Consider the following 18,557-nt stretch of genomic DNA (forward strand, 5'->3'; position numbering starts at 1 on the left):
TCCTCATTAAAAGGAGTTTCTTCCAACAAAATGAGACAGTTTGCTGTACAGAATTGTTCTGTGGTAGGTCTAGACCAGGGGTGCCAAACGTAAGGCCCCTGGGCCGGATCCGGCCCCTTGAGAGCTGTTATCTGGCCCACAAGCCAGCTGAGGCAGCCACACATGCCCACACACACACACTCAATCTGTGCTTGCGAGGCATGGCCCGGCCCGACCAAGTGTCATTTATGTCATATCTGGCCCTCGTAGCGATTGAGTTCGACACTCCTGTTCTAGACCTTGAGATGCATCTTTGAGTCTTTCTAGATTAAGGTCTCTTCACTTGCTTTATTCTATTAGCATTTAACTAACAATAGCTAAATATAAGAACCATCCTTCTGGATCTGACCAGTACTCACTGGAGTCTTGCATTCTGTTTCCCATGCTGGCCAGCCAGATCCCTATAAGGCCACATACAGAGTAAAGAGGCCAAAATGTACCCCTTAAGTTGCCAACAGCAAATGTATATGCAAATGTATACTACATTTAAACAAAGAGGTTACTTTTAGCCATCATGGCTAATAGAAATTAATGGACATATCCTTTATGAATCTGTCTAATTCCCTGTTAAAGGCACCCAAGCCAGTGGCCATCATTAGTGTTACATAATCCCCTTGTAATGGACACAGGTAGCCTTTCATCAAATTCATAAACCATTTGTATTGCAGGAAGTGTTTTCTAGGATTTCCTGGGAGTGCTGCATAGTCTTTGAATTAAAAATAAGGGGGGAAATAGTATTCTGAAAACCACTGAGTGATGACACCTTGACCGCTCACAGAGTGCCTGCAAAAAGAGGAAGGTGTTATGGCTGAGCTGAAGACCACTAGTGGAGGAAAGTGCCATCAAGTCCCAGTCGACTTATGGCGACCCCTCATGGGGTTTTCAGGGCAAGAGACACGCAGAGGTGGTTTGCCATTGCTTGCCTCAGCATCACAACCCTTGTCTCCCTTGGTGGTCTCCCATCCAAGTAAAAAACCAGGGCTAACCCTGCTTGCCTTCCAAGATCTGAAGAGATCAGGCTAGCCTGGGCCAACCACGTTAGGGTGAAGACCACTAAACAAGCCCAAAGAGACTACTGTACATAAAAAATGTAGAGCAACATGGTTAAGAACATAAAAAGAGCCCTGCTGGATCAGACCAGTGATCCATCTAGTCTAGCAACCTGTCTCACACAGTGGCCAAGCAGTTCCTCTGGAGGAACAACAACAGGGCATAGAGACTGATATTGCCTCCTGGCACTGGGTTTCAGAGGTTGACTTCCTCTGGATGTGAAGCTTCTTGCTTGCTGCTACATCATGCTCAGAATTCACCAACAAGGTAGGGTGGGGAGGTCTGCATCTGAACTCTGCTTGAAGACTCTGAGCCAGACACACAAGCACCCAGAATAAGGAATATTAATATCTAGGATTAATATTCCTACTACTTTTCATTATAACAGCAGTAATGTTGACTAGGATGTTTTCTCATCCTTTTTCTCATTTATTTTTTACTAAAATATTTACAGCTCACTTTTCCCGTCATCAAATTATGCTTCAAGGTGACTAGTTTTTATATCCTTAAGTTAACAAACAAATGTATATCACTACCAAGCACAACGGCCTTTAGCATATCAAAAGACTTGTAATAGTCATGGGGCCGAGTAGATATATGAAGGGTTAGCAGTTTAGGTGCGGGTAAACAATTATTCCCTCACAGTGGAGAGAATATAGAATAAAACTGCTATCATACTGTCCTTATACAAATCTGTGGTGAGACCACATTTGGAATACCGTATACAGTTCTGGTCACCACACCTAAAAAGGATATCTTGTTCTTATGGATATTGTAGAGCTTGAGAAGGTACAGAAAAGAGCAACCAAAATGATCAGGAGACTAGAGCAACTGCCCTATAAGGAGTGGTTACAACACTTAGGGTTATTTAGCTTAGAAAGAAGGTGGTTAAGGGGACACATGATAAGAGGTCTATAAAATTATGGATATTATAGGGAAAGTGGACAGGGAGAAGCTTTTCTCCCTCTCCCATAATACTGAAGCGGAAGGGTGAGAGATTCAAAACAGACAAAAGGAAGGATTTCTTTACACAATGCATAATTAAATTCTGGAACTCCCTGCCCCAGGATGTGGTGATGGCTGCCAACTTTGAAGGCTTTAAGAGGGGAGTGGACATGTTCATGGAGGATAGGGCTATTCATGGCTACTAGTCAAAATGAATACTAGTCATGATGCATACCTATTCTCTACAGTGTCAGAGGAGTATTGTCTATTATATTAGGTGCTGTGGAACACAGGCAGGATGCTGTTGCAGTCATCTTGTTTGTGGGCTTCCTAGAGGCACCTACTTGGCCTCTGTGTGAACAGACTGCTGGACTTGATGGGCCTTGGTCTTATGTTCTTATGTTCTAACTAATGGTACATGTCTGATTCATGATCCTTGCGACCATCATGTGTCTACTGTGTGGGCATTGTATGAAGTGAATTGGCCTTTAAGAGAAGAAATAAATGCAAAATTCCAGCCCATTTAATATACCGTATATACTCGGGTATAAGCCGACCCGAGTATAAACTGAGGTGCCTAATTTCACCTCAGGCTTCTTTCTTCTGATTTTTTAAAAATATCTAATTGAGGAAAAAGTTACCTGCCGTCTGATTCAGCCTATCCTCCACTATTCCCTGTTGTGGTGTCCCCACACCCTTGTTTGTTTCCATGTAGATTGCAGTAAACTTCTCCTTGCTAGTATCTTCCTCTACCATGTTTTCCTGCCACTATGGTCAGAGTCACCTGGCCTGTTATCTCTTTGCACTGGTTTGCTATCTGCGTCAGCCACAAGCTTCTGTCCCCCCCCCAGTTTCTCTGAGCACCCTGCCCTGCTTCTATTCTACCGTTTTTCACAAGGTGATATATCATCTCCCTCTTTGTCTCTTTCACCCATTGCTTTTTGTATTGCAGAATGCTCTGGCAATGCCTTTTTCCTACCAGCCACCTTCTCTGTTTGTCTTCCAAGACCTTTCTCAAGATCCACTTGTTTAACAAGTCCAAATTCACTTTGCTCTGCCGTCTTTCCTTATCCCCTAAGAGAGCCAGTGTGGCATAGTGGTTAAGAGCGGTGGACTTTAAACTGGAGAAATGGGTATGATTCCCCACTCCTCCACATGAGTGGGGAACTCTGATCTGGAGAACTGGGTTTGTTTCCCCACTCCTCCGCATGAAGCCTGCTGGGTGATCTTGGGCTAGTCACAGTTCTCTCCAAACACTCTCAGCCTCACCTACTTCATAAGGTGTCTGTTGTGGGGAGAGGAAGGGAAGGCGATTGTAAGTCGGTTTGAGACTCCTGAAAGATAGAGAAAATCTTCTTCCTCTTCCTCTTCTGTCCATCCCTGACCTCACCGCATACATCCCTGTCTTTTTTGTCTAATAAAGCAAAGAAAAAAAACCCACTATTATCATACCTTACAAATTAGTAGGTTTATTGTAGCATAGAGTGCACTTTATTGGGTATATGAAGTGAGATTTAAAGGCCATGAAATGCAAAAGTTACAATCTATGATACTTCTATGCAAAATTCAGAGATATGTAAAACCAAAAGCCTTTTATTAGGATCAATCAAAAGGACAGAAAAACAGTGTGCAGGTTTCTGAGTTTTCCAGAACTCTTCATCTGGCTAGATAGAACAGACAGGTCCCTTAGTGTGAGAGAAGAGGGAAAATGTAGTGGTAATTAGAGAAGAAGGTCAACAGTGCAACCTGATACCAGCTCCACTCAGCACTGCTTTCTGTTCGGATCTTCCTGGCCTTCTACACGGGTTGTAAACAAGAGGCCTAAAATATCTTTTTTTTACCCCACTCCATTTTGTTTGTTTGTTTTTGACATCTAGCCTGAGCAAGATGGAGAACTCAAAAACCTCAATACTATTTTTTTAGTCCTTTTAGCTGGTCTTGTGTGTGTGTTAAGTACCATCAAGTCGCTTCCGACGCATGGCGACCCTATGAATCAGTGTCCTCCAAAACATCCTATCCTTAACAGCCTTGCTCAGGTCTTGCAAATTGAGGGCTGTGGCTTCCTTTATTGAGTCAATCCATCTCTTGTTGGGTCTTGCTCTTTTCTTGCCGCCTTCAACTTTTCCTAGCATGACTGTCTTTTCCAGTGATGGGGTAGCTGGGAGGATATCAGCTGTTCATATGAAGGCATGCTGAGAAAATGCTTGTCTTCTCATAATGTGGCCAAATTACGATAGCCTCAGTTTGGTCGTTTTGGCTTCTAAGGTCAGTTCAGGTTTGATTTGATCTATAACCCACTGATTGGTTTTTTTGGCAGTCCACGGTATCCCTAGCACTCTCCTCCAACACCACATTTCAAAGGAACCTACTTTCTTCCTATCAGCTTTCTTCATTGTCCAGCTTTCACACCCATACATAGTAATAGGGAATACGATGGCATGAATTAACTTGATCTTGGTTGCCAGTGACACACCCTTGCACTTAAGAATCTTTTCTAGCTCCTTCATGGCTGCCCTTCCCAGTCTCAATCTCCTGATTTCTTTGGCTGCAAGTCTCCCTTTTGGTTGATGGTGGAGCCAAAGAATAGAAAGTCTTGAACTATTTCAATTTCCTCGTTGTCAACCTTGAAGTTGAGTAATTTTCCTGTAGTCATTACTTTTGTCTTCTTGATGTTCAGCTGTAGTCCTGCTTTGGCACTTTCTCATTTAACTTTCAGCAGTAGTTGTTTCAAGTCTTCACTATTTTCTGCCATTAATGTAGTATCATCGGCATATCTCAAATTGTTAATCTTCCTGTCCCCAATTTTCACTCCACTTTCATCTAAATCTAATCCAGTTTTTCTAATTATATGTTCTACATACAAATTAAAGAGATGGGGAGGTACAGGGTCTTAATACATGCCTTTTTTTTTTTTTTTTTTTTGCCTAGATCCCATGATCCATAAACTCAAGTATCACAGATCATTCCTTTGTTCCCCTCCTCCTAGCAATCAGTCCTGGTCCCAGGAAAATAGATGTTTGGGCACGCAGAACCTACATGGGCTGGGTGGGCTGCACTGTAAAGGGGGATAGGAGTGAAATTGGAAAGGACTGCTGGGGGGCGGGGACAAGGGAAAGATCCAGGTCTGTCAGCACGTTCCACTCATGGATTGTTGGATCCATACAGTAACCATTCACAACAGCTGTGATTGTGGTGCATGAGAAAAGAGTAATCTCTGTTTAAGTCTTGGTTTACACATGCCTCTTTCTAATTTTCAGCACCAGAAATGGATATAAGTTGTATATGCTGTAGGGGGTATCTGAGTAGGTGCGGCCAGTCTGAGAACTTGCAGTGAGGAGGCCCCGCAGCAGGCTAGGCAGAGGCCTAGACTCCATGTGGTCAATCGAATGGTGTAAGCTCCAGCTCCTTTGGGTCAACCAACAACAGCTTCCTTCATAGGGTTCTTTTTTGTGAGAAGAATGTGGCATTGAGATTTTTTAATGTACTGATCTAAGAGCACAACTACTTTTTTTACTGCAAAGCTTCTTCTCTGTATCTCCTTTTCCCTCTGCTGGAGGATTCTGCTGACCAATGAAATAGATTGTCAAGGACAATTTGAGTGGGGGGAAGGAGTAACAAGTATATTAAAAAAAAACTCTTACCGTAGCTTGACTAATGTGCACATTATGTGTCTTTAGCTTGGTAATGTATTTGCTCCCATAAAGCTGTGTTTAATTCAGTGAGTGGCTGTCCAACCCAAGGTTTCTTAAAGCAATTTAATGTTGTGATATTAATGTGGAAGCGATCTGTCTACTTTGCCGTGAAATTGGGAATGAAAACGTGAAGCTGAATGAGATTAGGATATATTGCTGTTAACCAACATGAACCTTGAAGTTCAATTTACTTAAAACCGAAGATCATGTGAGTAAGCTGCAGGTTTACTTAAATAACGATTAATCGAAAGCATAATTTTCTTAGCTGGCTACACCCGTTGTTGTTTGTTTTTTCTGTGAAAAACAGTAATATTTGCATAGACCTTCAAAAGCCTCATCATACATCTTATTTGAATGAGGTATTCTATCATCCTCACAGTATTGTTCATGAGCTACTGTGCTAGAGGCGGCCAGAATATTGGCTTCTTCATAGCTTTTAATGGCTGTTAAGGCCTTGCTCCAGATGCTTGAATAGCCTCTGAATCTCATCAGAGCTTGGAACCTAAATAGGGTTGGCCAAGATTAGTACTTGGATGGGAGACCACCAAGGAAGACCTGAGTTGCTTTGTAGAGGATGGCAATGGCCAATCATTTCTGCTCACCTCTTGCCTTGAACACCACATGGTGGGTGTCGCCATGAGTCACTTGTGATTTGATGACACTTAATGATGACCAGATGCTTCGACTTGTTTATAGGAAAAGGATGATGACAAAGAAGAGAGTCTTTCTCAGTGAGCATATGAAGCTTCCTTATACCCAGTCAGACCATTGGTCAGTCTAGCCAAGTACTGACTACATGGGCTGGCCCATCCCCACATGGTGGTATGTAGAGTGTGAAATGTCCTCTTTCCTAGTGATATTCTCTGAGAAAGTTACAGAAGGCTTGTTAAAGACCTTCCTTTCTAAGAGGGCTTTCAGAGAGTGATCTTGGCTCTTCATTTCAAATAGAGTTTTTGTTTTTACTATTTTACATTGGTTAAAAATTTAATTATTCGATGAGTTGGGGTTCTTTTGGCTGTAGGGTTAGATCCAATGCAAGTATCACAGATCTTCCCCACTTCTCCTCCCCTCCAGGAGCCATTGCTGACCCCAGGAAAGTTTATTCCCTGGGACACAGGACCAACACAGACTAATAGCCATGCAGGTTGGGAGGCTGCAGAGAGGGAAGAAAGTAAAATCACTCCTTTTGTCCTCTCTGTCATTGGATCTCTGCTGACAGAAGAGGCAGGAAGAGAGATTTCGTCCCCTTCTGTTTTTAATCAGTCAAGCTGATGACAGTTTCTTCTCCTGTTTGGTTTCTTTGAAATTCTAAGATTATTTAATTTTCATAATACAGGGTGGGTTTTTTTGTCTTAGAGGTGGGTTTACTTCTAACTTGCAATGTCTACTCACTCCCCCCGCATTGAAATTTGTAGAATCCTCCAGTATCGGTAAAGTTTACAAAGCAAGAGTGTATATTCTATTTTTAAGCTTACATTTAATTGTTTTGGTATTTTTGTTAGTAGCCAATTGTGTTTATGGAAAAGCAGGGTAAAAATATTTTACAAAAATATTCAGGATGTCATAACACTTAACTAATCTGTGTTTAGTATCCTGCATATGCAATATTCCTTTAGACCATAAAACGTGTCTTACATAACCAGAGGAAGGTCAAATCTAGTCCAACGTTCTTTGTAGCTAGGATTAGTATCCACTGCAAATTGGTTGACTTCCTTCTACCTTTTAAGAAGGCTTGTTAAAGTGTTTTTCAAAGCATGATTTTTTAGGAAAGCATCCCAAATGACAGATCAAAACTCTGTCACTGTCTTTAGAAAGATGGATTTGTGTCATTGCTTAGGTCTGCCTAAGAAGTTGAGGGAACTGGACAGTGCAGCTACCCTGATAAAGAGCAGAACTGCTAAAAGGAAGGGCCATACTTCTTCATATGAAACATTTGACCTGGAAGAGAGGCTGTTCCATACAGCCATGTCAGATATTGCAACTGAGCGAAGCAGTCAGTTAGCAAACCGCCGGCATCAAAGTACCATGAAGACTAAGAATCATTAACACTACAAATGAGTTAAAACAGGGATGTCAAACATAAGGCCTGTGGGCCGCAAGCCAGCCAAGGCAGCCCCCCCCCCCACTCTCGATCTGGACTAGCGAGGCATGGCCTGGCCCAACCAGGTGACATTTATGCTGTATCCGGCCCTCGTAACTATTGAGTTCGACACCCCTGAGTTAAAAGCTTAACGCTGAGCACCATGGCATCCTCTTTGGGGAGATGGTAAGAAGACGAATGTAGCCCGTGAAGTGTATGCACATTTTTCACAATTGGAAAAAAGGGGGTTTTATGTGTAGCTAAACAATAATAGTGCAAGAACACTGAACAGTTTTGCAAATGAGTTGTTCTTTCTTCTTAGATTATAATTATACAATACAATACCTTTATTGGCATCTTTAGATTATAATTGCATGGTCCAAGTTTTTATATGGTAATTGCTAATATCTTTTAATAAAACTTTGCTTTCCATAAGGTTCTGTTGTTTATATGCTCAACAAAGTTAGTATATTCCATTAGTACAGCAGATAGGCTCATGCAGGATGATGTAGAACCCAAAGCAGCTTTGGCATTTAAAGTGTCACCATCCTTTAAAAAAATCGCTCTTATGATTGCAGAGAATTGTAGACATAAGTGAAGGCAAATGTGTTTTTGGGAGGGGAGTTAGCAGTCTAAACCTAAGAGTTACATCCTTCTAGAACCACTGACTTCATTTAACTCTGCTTAGGATTGTCCTCTAGCTTTCATACTACTGCACTAGCACTTCAAGTATTAAGTTTTTAAAAAATATTATTAAATTTGACATTATTTTTGTAAAGGTAGTAGTAGAAATTAGATGAAGCATTAGTAAATAGTTGGCAATCGGTGTCCATGAATAATCATGTTACTTAAACTGCCATGAGTCATGAGAATATTATCTTGTCACCAAATAAATACAAGTGGAAGTGAAAATAGTGCCGATTTACATCACTTTCATGGGCAACTTACTTCATGAAAACTTTTAAAAATCTAGGCTTCAGCTGCAGTACAAAGAGGCCATGGCTCAGTTACCAAGGTCCAGAATTTGGTGGTAGCACTTTACTATGATAATGGGGAGGTTCCCTGAAATAAAGCAGACCGAAAATAGAATCAAAGTCTAAATCTTTATTTAGAAAAATGCATCAAGACAAAACAAAGGTATGAGGACCAGAAAAACGTCACTGGGAAAGCAGAGTGGTACACAAGTGGCATGGATGCCAGTGGTGGGGTCATGCCAGCTCCTAAGTGGCTCTGCCCCACCCTTTCAGGATTGCAAAGCAAGAGTGGTATACTTTTACTGACATTGGGTGGAGCCCACCCTATCCTAGCACTCCACTGAGCAAAGTTTATTTATTAGTTACAATCTGTATACCCCACCTTACTCTTCTTTCTCAAGTGTGAAGTTTTCCTTCAGTCTAAGAAGCCTTCCTCAAACTTAAGCAGTTCTTCCATTGAAGGAAGAACCACTTATGTTGGAGGATGGCTATTTAGGCTGTAGGAAGGCTACTTGGAGGATAGTTGGAACCACCCCATTATAATTACACTGATGAAAAGTGTTTCCTCAGTCAATCCAAGAGCAACCAGGTACCAGTTAATAGTTCAGCTTATATGTTCAATAGTTACAGATCACATACAAGTATGGTTTGTTACCCCTCTCTTGCCTGCCATCAGTGTTTAGATGGGTTGAAAATACACTCCGTTTTTAATTTTGTGTTTCCTGCTGTGTTGGCATTTGCTTTTTTTGGAATTTGGTCCATACCTCATAAGAAAATGAAGTGACAGCTACCACTCAAAATGTGTTTTTGGTGGAAAGGGGGAATGCCTCTTTCTGCAGGACTTCTACAAAGCTGCAGTTGTAGAAATGTGTTTCTAAAGCTGCTTCCTTGAAAATGATGCATAGCTTCCACCACATCTACAGCCGCTGCCACCTAAGGTGGTGCCAATAGTGAGCTGTTGAGAAATAGACACATCACTGCCATGCTGGGCTGCGCTGAGGTGATTAAATTTGCAGATGCTACAAAATTGGGACGGATTGATCTCCATACTCTTGAGCATTGATCTCAAGCCCTAAAATACTTCAAAAACATTATACACTGGAAAGGTAAAATGGGGTATTGGATAGAATTACCAACAAAGGGTTAGGTGGGATGTTCTGTTGTTATACAGCTTGTAGCGTTTGGCAGAGCTGGGCTGCTTCCACACCAAAGATTTCCCACATTTCAGCCACCTGACTGGTGAGTTTTTGACATCATCCTATATTTGTGTACAGATGATTAACAGCCTGTTCTTTCCATACAAAAAATCTGTTTTATTTTAAACCTGTAAAAAACTGGTATTTCCTCGGCAGGACGCTATCGGCACGAGCAGTTTCCTGTATCTGAAGGGGAAACTGCTTGATTGTGGGACTTAGGTGAAGAGCTAGTCAGTTACTTCTCAATTACTCTTTTAATTTGTTGATACCTTCAAGGGGTCAATCCCTGGCAACAGCATAATAGAAGAGAAACACCTGTCTTTTAGACAGAGGGGAGGGAATGGTCGGAGGCTCTGCAAATATGAGGAGTTATTTTTTTTAAGATTGTTAAACATATTGCATTATTCCTATTCAGTGTTATTCATGCATCTCATCGGCAACCAGACTCCCACAGACTCCCCAACCAGACTTCCCACCTTGGAGTAGAAGCAGTCATGGGGTTCTTGAAAATCTCAGTCTTCTTTTTAAGAGTGAATATCTAGGGCAGAGAGTTGCAGAAATGCATTTAAATCAGGCTTCATGCAGCTGAGTTGAGTGGGAGCAAACAACCTGCAATGAGAGAAATTCTAAGGTTTAAATGGAAGTGGAATTTGAGGGCAATCAACAGTGGGCCTTGTGTTGTATTTTGCTCTAGGAATGCAAATGTAATCCAATGAAGGCATGTACCAGCCCTTTTTAACCATGGCAGCAGCACCTCTGTTGCTGAACTGTGAAGAGCTTTTGAAACACTTCCAAGTGTGAAAACCTGCTTGCAGTTTAGGGCAAGGGGGCTGGTGTGGTATGTGCACTGTTGAAGGGTCATAAGGCTTGAACAAAAACCATTGTGTTGAAGTTGCAGCCAATGAATGTGAAAAAGACAAGAGATCCCTTCTATGAACTTGTTCCAGTTACGGTGTATTGGATCCAACCCTTGGGTTTTATCCCTGGAGGATTGAGTCAATCCAGACAAGATGCTGAAAGTTCTATAGCAGTTACAAAGCTCAGTCCGTACAGTAGCAGTGCAAACAGCTGAACTTTTAAAACTCTGTTGCCACACAAAAGAACATTTTCCACCAACAAGGAGCGTTTTGGCAGCAGAAGGAAGTAATTCAATACCCTTGAGGTTTGTTTGAGCAGAGGAAATTAACAAAGGAGGATACGAAACTTGGTCATATCTACAATGATGCGGCTGCATTTATGTGGTGTACTAGAGGTTGAAAGCCCAAGCAAAAGGGCAGGAACAGACATGCAAAGCAAACAATAGCATAATGAACACATAACGCCGAACTCAAACAATATTCCACTGTCTGCTTCAGTGAATGAGTAAACAGCTGAGCTGCATGTAATTGATCTAGTTTATTGTATAGACATTCTATAATAATACTTTAAAAGTAGGGTCGGGCATTTGACTTATCAAAAAACAAAGTGGTCAATTGGCCAGCCAAATATTGACCAAGTATTTTTTTATATGAAGTAACTTTATTAGAACAAAAAAGAGAGAAATAATTTAATCCTCAACAGGTTTGATAGTTGTACGCATTACAAAAACAAATTAGGTAATTATCATTGTGAAAAACTGAAATTCTCTTTCAAAAATTGCTGTGAACTATAACTTTTCACAATATCTGGTACCAACTGACACTTAGGATTCATGAAATGTTCAACAATATTATATCTAAAAATAATTTTTAAAAAAACCTTAAATTGGATGGGTCAGTTGATCAGCATGTGTGTGTGTGTTAAGTGCCGTCAAGTCACTTCCGACTCATGGCGATCCTGTGAATCAATGTCCTCCAAAATGTCCTATCTTTGACAGCCTTGCTCAGGTCTTGCAAATTGAGGGCTGTGGCTTCCTTTATTGAGTCAATCCATCGCTTGTTGGGTCTTCCTCTTTTCCTTCTGCCCTCAACTTTTCCTAGCATGACTGTCTTTTCTAGTGACTCTTGCGTTCTCATGATGTGACCAAAATACGACAGCCTCAGTTTAGTCATTTTAGCTTCTAGGGCCAGTTCAGGCTTGATTTGATCTATAACCCACTGATTTGTTTTTGTTTTTGTTTTTTCTTACTAGTCCATGGTATCTGTAACACTCTCCTCAGCATGCCAACTCTATTTTAAAGCTTGCTACCTGTTCCTTTTTTTCTTTCTTTTAACCCTTTTGCTTTAAGAAGCCAGTCCTCTAGAGTTTCATTTGAAACTTCACATTTCGGATGGATACTCTTCAAAACACTTTCAGTTATTTGGATTATTTTACCTCTAGCATTAAGCCTTCAGAATCCTAAAACTTCTTAAAAAACTCTTTGGTTAACCTCTGAAGTTAGTTAATTCATAACCAAATGTAAGCAACCAGAGCATTTGGGGTACACTCCAGAACCATCTGGATAAATTGTAATGTTGCCACTGACTTCAGTGGGATCCTTCAAGATCATAGGCAAACTAGATAAGCCCAAAGTCATAATAAAAATGTGATAATATAATGTATTATAAAATGGATTTAATGTTGGATTGACCACCCCTAAATTTTGTGATTTAAAAAATGTATTTATTTATGTAAAACCAATGAGCTAGTGCAGCAGGAAACATTTGCATTCTAAAACTTTTGTCTAATTCCTGTCCATTTATTTTGCCGCATACCACTTTTACTTGAGCTTCCATTTCCAACCTTAGTATGTCTTAATGTCTTGAAGATTTTATCTCACTTGCACAGGGCACCTGATTACAATAAACAGATTAAATGTTACTTGTGCTCTTGTCTCTAAAGGACTGAACAAATAGTTTCCTGTATCATTTCATGTTTCCTTCAAAGAAATAGGCACAGTGCCTTCTACAAATTAATGTGCTAGAGTTACAATAAAATCTATAGGGGGGAGGAGATGTCTGGAATCATTCACTTGTTTGTGGTTATACTTTTTAACCTATCCCTTCTACTCTCCACCACCAAGCTTTAAATCCTCAATATATCTTCATCAGTACAGGGAGAAAAATATATGCTAAGTTGCGGTACATTCTGCATACAGATTGTGTGCTTCTCTGTGAAACTGGTGACAGTGAAATGTCCCTCTTTTATCATTCTGTTTTGTGACTCATGATTGGTAAAGTGATACCAAATGTGGGATTGGATATAAAGAAATACAAACCACATTCTGGCAGAATGGATCCCCGTGACTTCTCTCCCTCCCTCCCTCACACGCACACCACCTGCTAAGCTTCTCCTGCGGGTCCAGGAATGCTCAGGAATAGTAGGGTGAGTCGTAGCAGGGGAGTCTGCAGCTTGAGTGGGAAATCTGTGGAAATTGCTGATGCATATCCCCTTTGCGCAAGCGGAAATGGTTTTTACCTTTGTTTCCAACCTATGGAAAGCAAAACGTATTGGCCTTGGATATTGTGATGAACGCTTGAGGCTGGGTCAACTTTGCTTGAGAACAGCCAAAGATGCACAACAGACAGGAGTACATTCTACTGGTAACGGCACTGAGGAGGATGGTAAATTTTTTTTTGCCTTTTTGTGTACTTGGGTTGTACAAGTTGAACTGATTTTATTTTACCATTGCTTTTGTATAACCTAACTATATATAATTGTATATATAAATATATACAGTTATGCCCAATTGACCCCCCCCCAAAAAAACCGCCCCAAAACAAAAAAGTAAATTGGAGAAAACAGTACTTTTGAGATACATAAAATATTCGTATGTTGTTCAATTATGTTTCCAGGGACACTGTCCTATCTGTTGGATGTACAAGTAGCCTGCATAAAAGAGGAGACAATTAATACAAATGGCTTTTCCCCCCTTTGACCTAATTACAGCATTTGTAGTTTGCCTTTTAATACTCAAGGCAGAGTTGACCCTTTGGGAGTGGTCAGGCTGAAAGGCAATAACTTGCTTAAGTGGCTTTGTTGGCTGGACTTTTTCCCAAGCATGGATCCTGTTGGTAGATTAGCCATAGTCCCGGGCTTGCAGGCCCACTGGTATACCATTTTCAGAAACACATGATGGTTACACATCCAATACCCACAGCACTGTTTGTGTATTGGGCATTAATCCGATGTCTCGGTTGGGTCAGTTCACATGTTATGCTAAGCCATGGCTTTGCACCATTCAAATGAACCCTGTGCTGCTGCTTCCCCCATCCCAGTGGTTTAATAAAATCCCCTTTAGTGCAGTCTATAGTTTGCTGTTAAATCAGAAGCAAGTCACGGTTTGAAGCTGGTTTGCAATCCTGTTTTGTGGGAAGCACAAACCATAGCTTTCTGGTTTGGATATAAAGGCAGCTATATGTTTATGCAAAACAGGAAGCCACTGATTGACTCCAGATGTGCAAAAGAAGGAGAACAGAGCTTGTTCTGTTAGCGCCAAACCATGGTTTGGTAGTGCTTGTTGCAATCTCATTTTACCGCCCTAACAGCTGGTTTTTGTCCTCCTAAAGTTGCATGTCTTTGTCTATCACATTTTTGTCCTGCCATTCTTCCAAGGAGTGCGGGGAGGTATACATAGTGCTACCTTCTTTCATTATTAGCTATCATGGCTGTATTCTGAAGTTTAAATAAAATGTATTAGTGGGTTAGCTGCAGCTGCGAGCTGAAACAAAATCATTTGAGTCCTTTTAAAGACCCACTTTGTGTAAATATGTTTAGCCCACTTAAAGTACATTCTGTCTATTCAGAAAAATAAACAGATTGGGAAATGTCATCTCTGTGGGGATTTTCTCAGCTTGTTCTGTGTGTAAAGAGGCGTTCAGGTAGTAATTAATTTGGATTTATATTTACAGAGGTAAATAATGTAGCTTTATAGTTGTGGTTCTTATCATTTGTGGTTCTGTTTACTGTCTCAGAGAGGTTAGTTATCTTTGCTGTTGCTGGAAATAGAAGGAATCCTCATGCTTCCAGTTCCTAAAGCTTGAAGGAATTTTGAAAGCTTGTCTTCCCCATGTTTAGTAAGCCCTTTCCTTTTTGGGAAAGGACACACCACCCGAAACTTTACATTGTGATTTGAAAGTGTCTTTCCTTCTACCTCAAAGGGTCAATTACAATTGAGTTTGCCTAGCACATAATTGAAAAAATGTGCATTTTTATGTGCCATGCTAGACATAAGAGGGATCCATGTGTACATGTGCCCAACACATTTAAAGCAGAAAGTGGGTGGGTTTGGGCTTTGTTTGTTTTTAACAAAAGCAGGGCTTGTGACTAGGGCTGTGCATATTGATAAACCCAAACTGAAAATAAGCCCCCCCAAAAGCCATTTCGGTAAATTTCAGGTTTGGGTTTACCGAATTCCAAAATCTGGAATTTGCTACATAGATGCAAGCCTGTGGAAGTCAGCTAATTGAAAATTCCCATAATATAAAACAACGGGGATTTTTTGCGAAGCTCCTGTGGGGGTATTTTTTGTGGTAGAGGTCCCATATTTTCAGGGTAGCTTTCAGGGACTCTCCTTGCACGAACCCCAAAGTTTGGTGAAGATTGGGTCAAGCCATTTCTCTGGCAAGGTCAGTATGGTGTGTCTGGCATCAGCTCCCCAGAGTCTCAGGCACAGATCTTTCACATCACTTACTACCTGATCCTTTTAACTAGAGGTAGCAGTGATTGAACCTGGGTCTTCCTGCATGCAGAGCAGATGCTCTACCACTGAGCCATCGCCCCGCCATGAGGATTGTCCCAGAACATCAAGTGCAAGCAAGCATGTGCTGGTTCTGAGGTCATTTGTTGTTGTTTTAATTTCAGGGCTGCTTCCTGAAGCCTCGGCATTTTTAACTAACGAATTCAAGGTTTGTGACACATGCAAATAAAACCAGTGTCCTGACGTTTGGTACCTTTCACTTGCAATTGGATGGGATCACTTTTTCATGCACTGAGTCACACATGGCTCAGGGTTATGTTTCATCGAGGCCACTGTGTGGGTTGGGCTAATTGCTTGAGTCTTTCCCCCTTCCCCCAGCTTGTCGGATGTCCCATGTCAGAGAGCCAAGTGATTGCATCATTCAGACAGTCTCTAGCCATGTTGGGGCTGCAGCACAGGAAAGCGACTTGACTCCCAGGCAGACGTGGCTTGTATCAAACTAATAGTTTTATAGCTGCCAGCGATGTGCGCATAATTTTTTACTCACTTTTCAAATGGCTGGCTTACAAAAAGCAGCTCACCTTGTTACCTGTGGCAATGAGAATTATTTCCAGACCACCAGGCTGGGAAGTTCTACAAAAACTGGTTCTCTCCCACCCGCCTCTTTCTCCCTGTGTGATCAGTTGGGCTAGTAATCTTAATGGACTGATTGGTAAAATGGTTGAGTTCTTCTTGCACTTACGGCTTTGCTTCTCCAAACGCGCACAATCTTTGCTTCTCCCAGGCCTCCGTGAAGCTCTTGATAACCAAGTGCTCATAAGCGGGATTATATAGTGAAGCTAACAGTGGACGCTAACAGCCAAAAAACCAAATCAGTGGGTTATAGATCAAATCAAGCCTGAACTGACCGTAGAAGCTAAAATGACTAAACTGAGGCTGTCCTATTTAGGTTACATTATGAGAAGGCAAGAGCCACTAGAAAAGACAGTCATGCTAGGAAAAGTTGAGGGCAGCAGGAAAAGAGGAAGACCCAACAAGAGATGGATTGACTCAATAAAGGAAGCCACAGCCCTCAATTTGCAAGATCTGAGCAAGGCTGTCAAAGATAGGACATTTTGAAGGACATTGATTCATAGGGTCGCCATGAGTCAGAAGCGACTTGACGGCACTCAACACACACACTAACAGTGGAATATAATGAGCCTGCCAAGAAAGAATGAACATGTTATCTCAGACTCCAGGAACATACAGTGAAGCCTGCATTCACTTTTTAAAAAAACATATAATGGTGTTCTCCACAGTATAATTGTGTCTAGGTTTGTAAAATCACTTGGGTGAACCTGAGAAGCTTGTTGCCATTGCACGTTAATGTCAGGTTGCCGTTGCTTGTTTTGGTTCTGTGATGAAGCCATACCTAGGCTAATGTAGTCCATTTCCACTAAACTAGAAATGGGGAACGGGGCCTAGCAGTGTATAAATGGGGCGTCTTGATCTGTTTTCGGGCGTAAGACTGCGGGTCATAAATATTTGAATTTACTTACAGAGATAATCAAACATACAGAAATACAAACTCCAGTATATGCAGTTAAAAGGAAGTATCATTAAAAGCTATAAATAAAAACGTTCTCTCCTTTCTGCCCTTCGCAGGCTCTAATTCTTCACCAGCTTGGAAGGTACAGCTTGGCCGAGAAGATCCTGAGAGATGCCGTCCAGGTCAATTCAACAGCCCATGAGGTTTGGAACGGCCTCGGGGTGGTTCTGCAGGCTCAGGGCAACGATGACGCAGCCACCGAGTGTTTCCTGGCGGCGCTGGAGCTTGAAGCCAGCAGCCCAGTCATCCCTTTTACCATCATCCCCCGAGTCCTCTGAAAGGCTCGCCTGGCAGAACCGGGGGCTCATCGTGCTTCCACTGATTGTGAGAACGTTAAGGAGCATTCAGCATAAAGCTGTCCTCCAGACTCCAAGGAGCAGATCTTCAGGCTGAGAAGTCACGCAACCAAGCTGGCAAAGCTGTTCATTTGCTGCGGGGGTTCTGACATACAGAAGTGATATGGCGTGTTAATGTTAGCATGAAGAAAAACGACTAACCAAAAAGGGAAAAAGAATACACAAGTGGTGGTTTGCTGTGTGTATCGCCTACATCTTTGCCCCCATTGTAGTTTTAAGACCTGATGCTATTGTTCAAATGGGTATCGTGCCATATTTTGTTAGGTGACATCTGAGTGTTATGTAAAACTCTAAATAGAATCGAAACACCAAATGTTAGAATAATAGAATTCAAGTTAAAATTCAGTGGCACAGCAGCCTATTCTTAGCCGAGCCTGTTAAAGACCTGTTCTCGTCTCTCAGTCTCTCTGGGCCCAAAATGAAAAATGTGAAATTTGCTGTTTCCATCTCTACTGTAGTCCAGGCCAGCAAATGAACTGAAAGGTTTATGTTTTTAGTTGTTTATAACTGTGACGTGTAGCTAGTTATTGCCTTTATTTAGAAGAAAGATGTGAACAAGAATATTTATATTTTACCAATGTATGCCTGTTCAAAAAAAAGGAAAGGAAATGTTATTTAAGTTTAACTTTTTTATGTGAATTCAGAGTTTATTTATCAATGGAAATATGTAAAAAGATACTTCAGATGGAATATTTACCGACATTCCTTATGCATTATACACCCACTTGGCGCAATGAAAAGATTATGTTAATAATAAATGATTTTTGAATGGATATGGCACCTGCCTTCTCTTTTAATAGATGAATGGGGGATTGACCAAAAGTGGGCATCTCAGCTGCTGACAGAGCCACCGTGTTGACTTGACAATTTTGAATACCTGTTATTTAAGTACTTGTTCAGAAGAACACCTCATTTGAACGTGTTGATTTGTCTTCTACATCAATTCCTAGCTTGTGTTTTCTGTGAGCTAGCGTGATATAGTCGTTAAGAGTGGTGGACTCTAATCTGGAGAACCAGGTTTGATCCCCCACTCCTCCA

General features: G+C 41.3%; 1 protein-coding gene across 4 annotated transcripts in view; it reads left to right on the forward strand.

Moving 5' to 3' along the window:
* TTC7B (tetratricopeptide repeat domain 7B) overlaps positions 1-17,450 on the forward strand; it is a 128,382-nt gene extending 110,932 nt beyond the window's left edge. For all 4 annotated transcript variants that reach the window (XM_056851308.1, XM_056851303.1, XM_056851305.1 and 1 more), the window contains one exon: positions 17,220-17,450. In XM_056851308.1, the coding sequence (XP_056707286.1) occupies positions 17,220-17,441 (222 nt within the window). In that variant the 3' untranslated portion in view covers positions 17,442-17,450. The remainder of the gene's footprint in view (positions 1-17,219) is intronic.
* Positions 17,451-18,557: the final 1,107 nt, after the last annotated feature.

The sequence above is a fragment of the Euleptes europaea genome, chromosome 6, assembly GCF_029931775.1.
Source record: "Euleptes europaea isolate rEulEur1 chromosome 6, rEulEur1.hap1, whole genome shotgun sequence".
In the NCBI taxonomy this organism is placed as follows: domain Eukaryota; kingdom Metazoa; phylum Chordata; class Lepidosauria; order Squamata; family Sphaerodactylidae; genus Euleptes; species Euleptes europaea.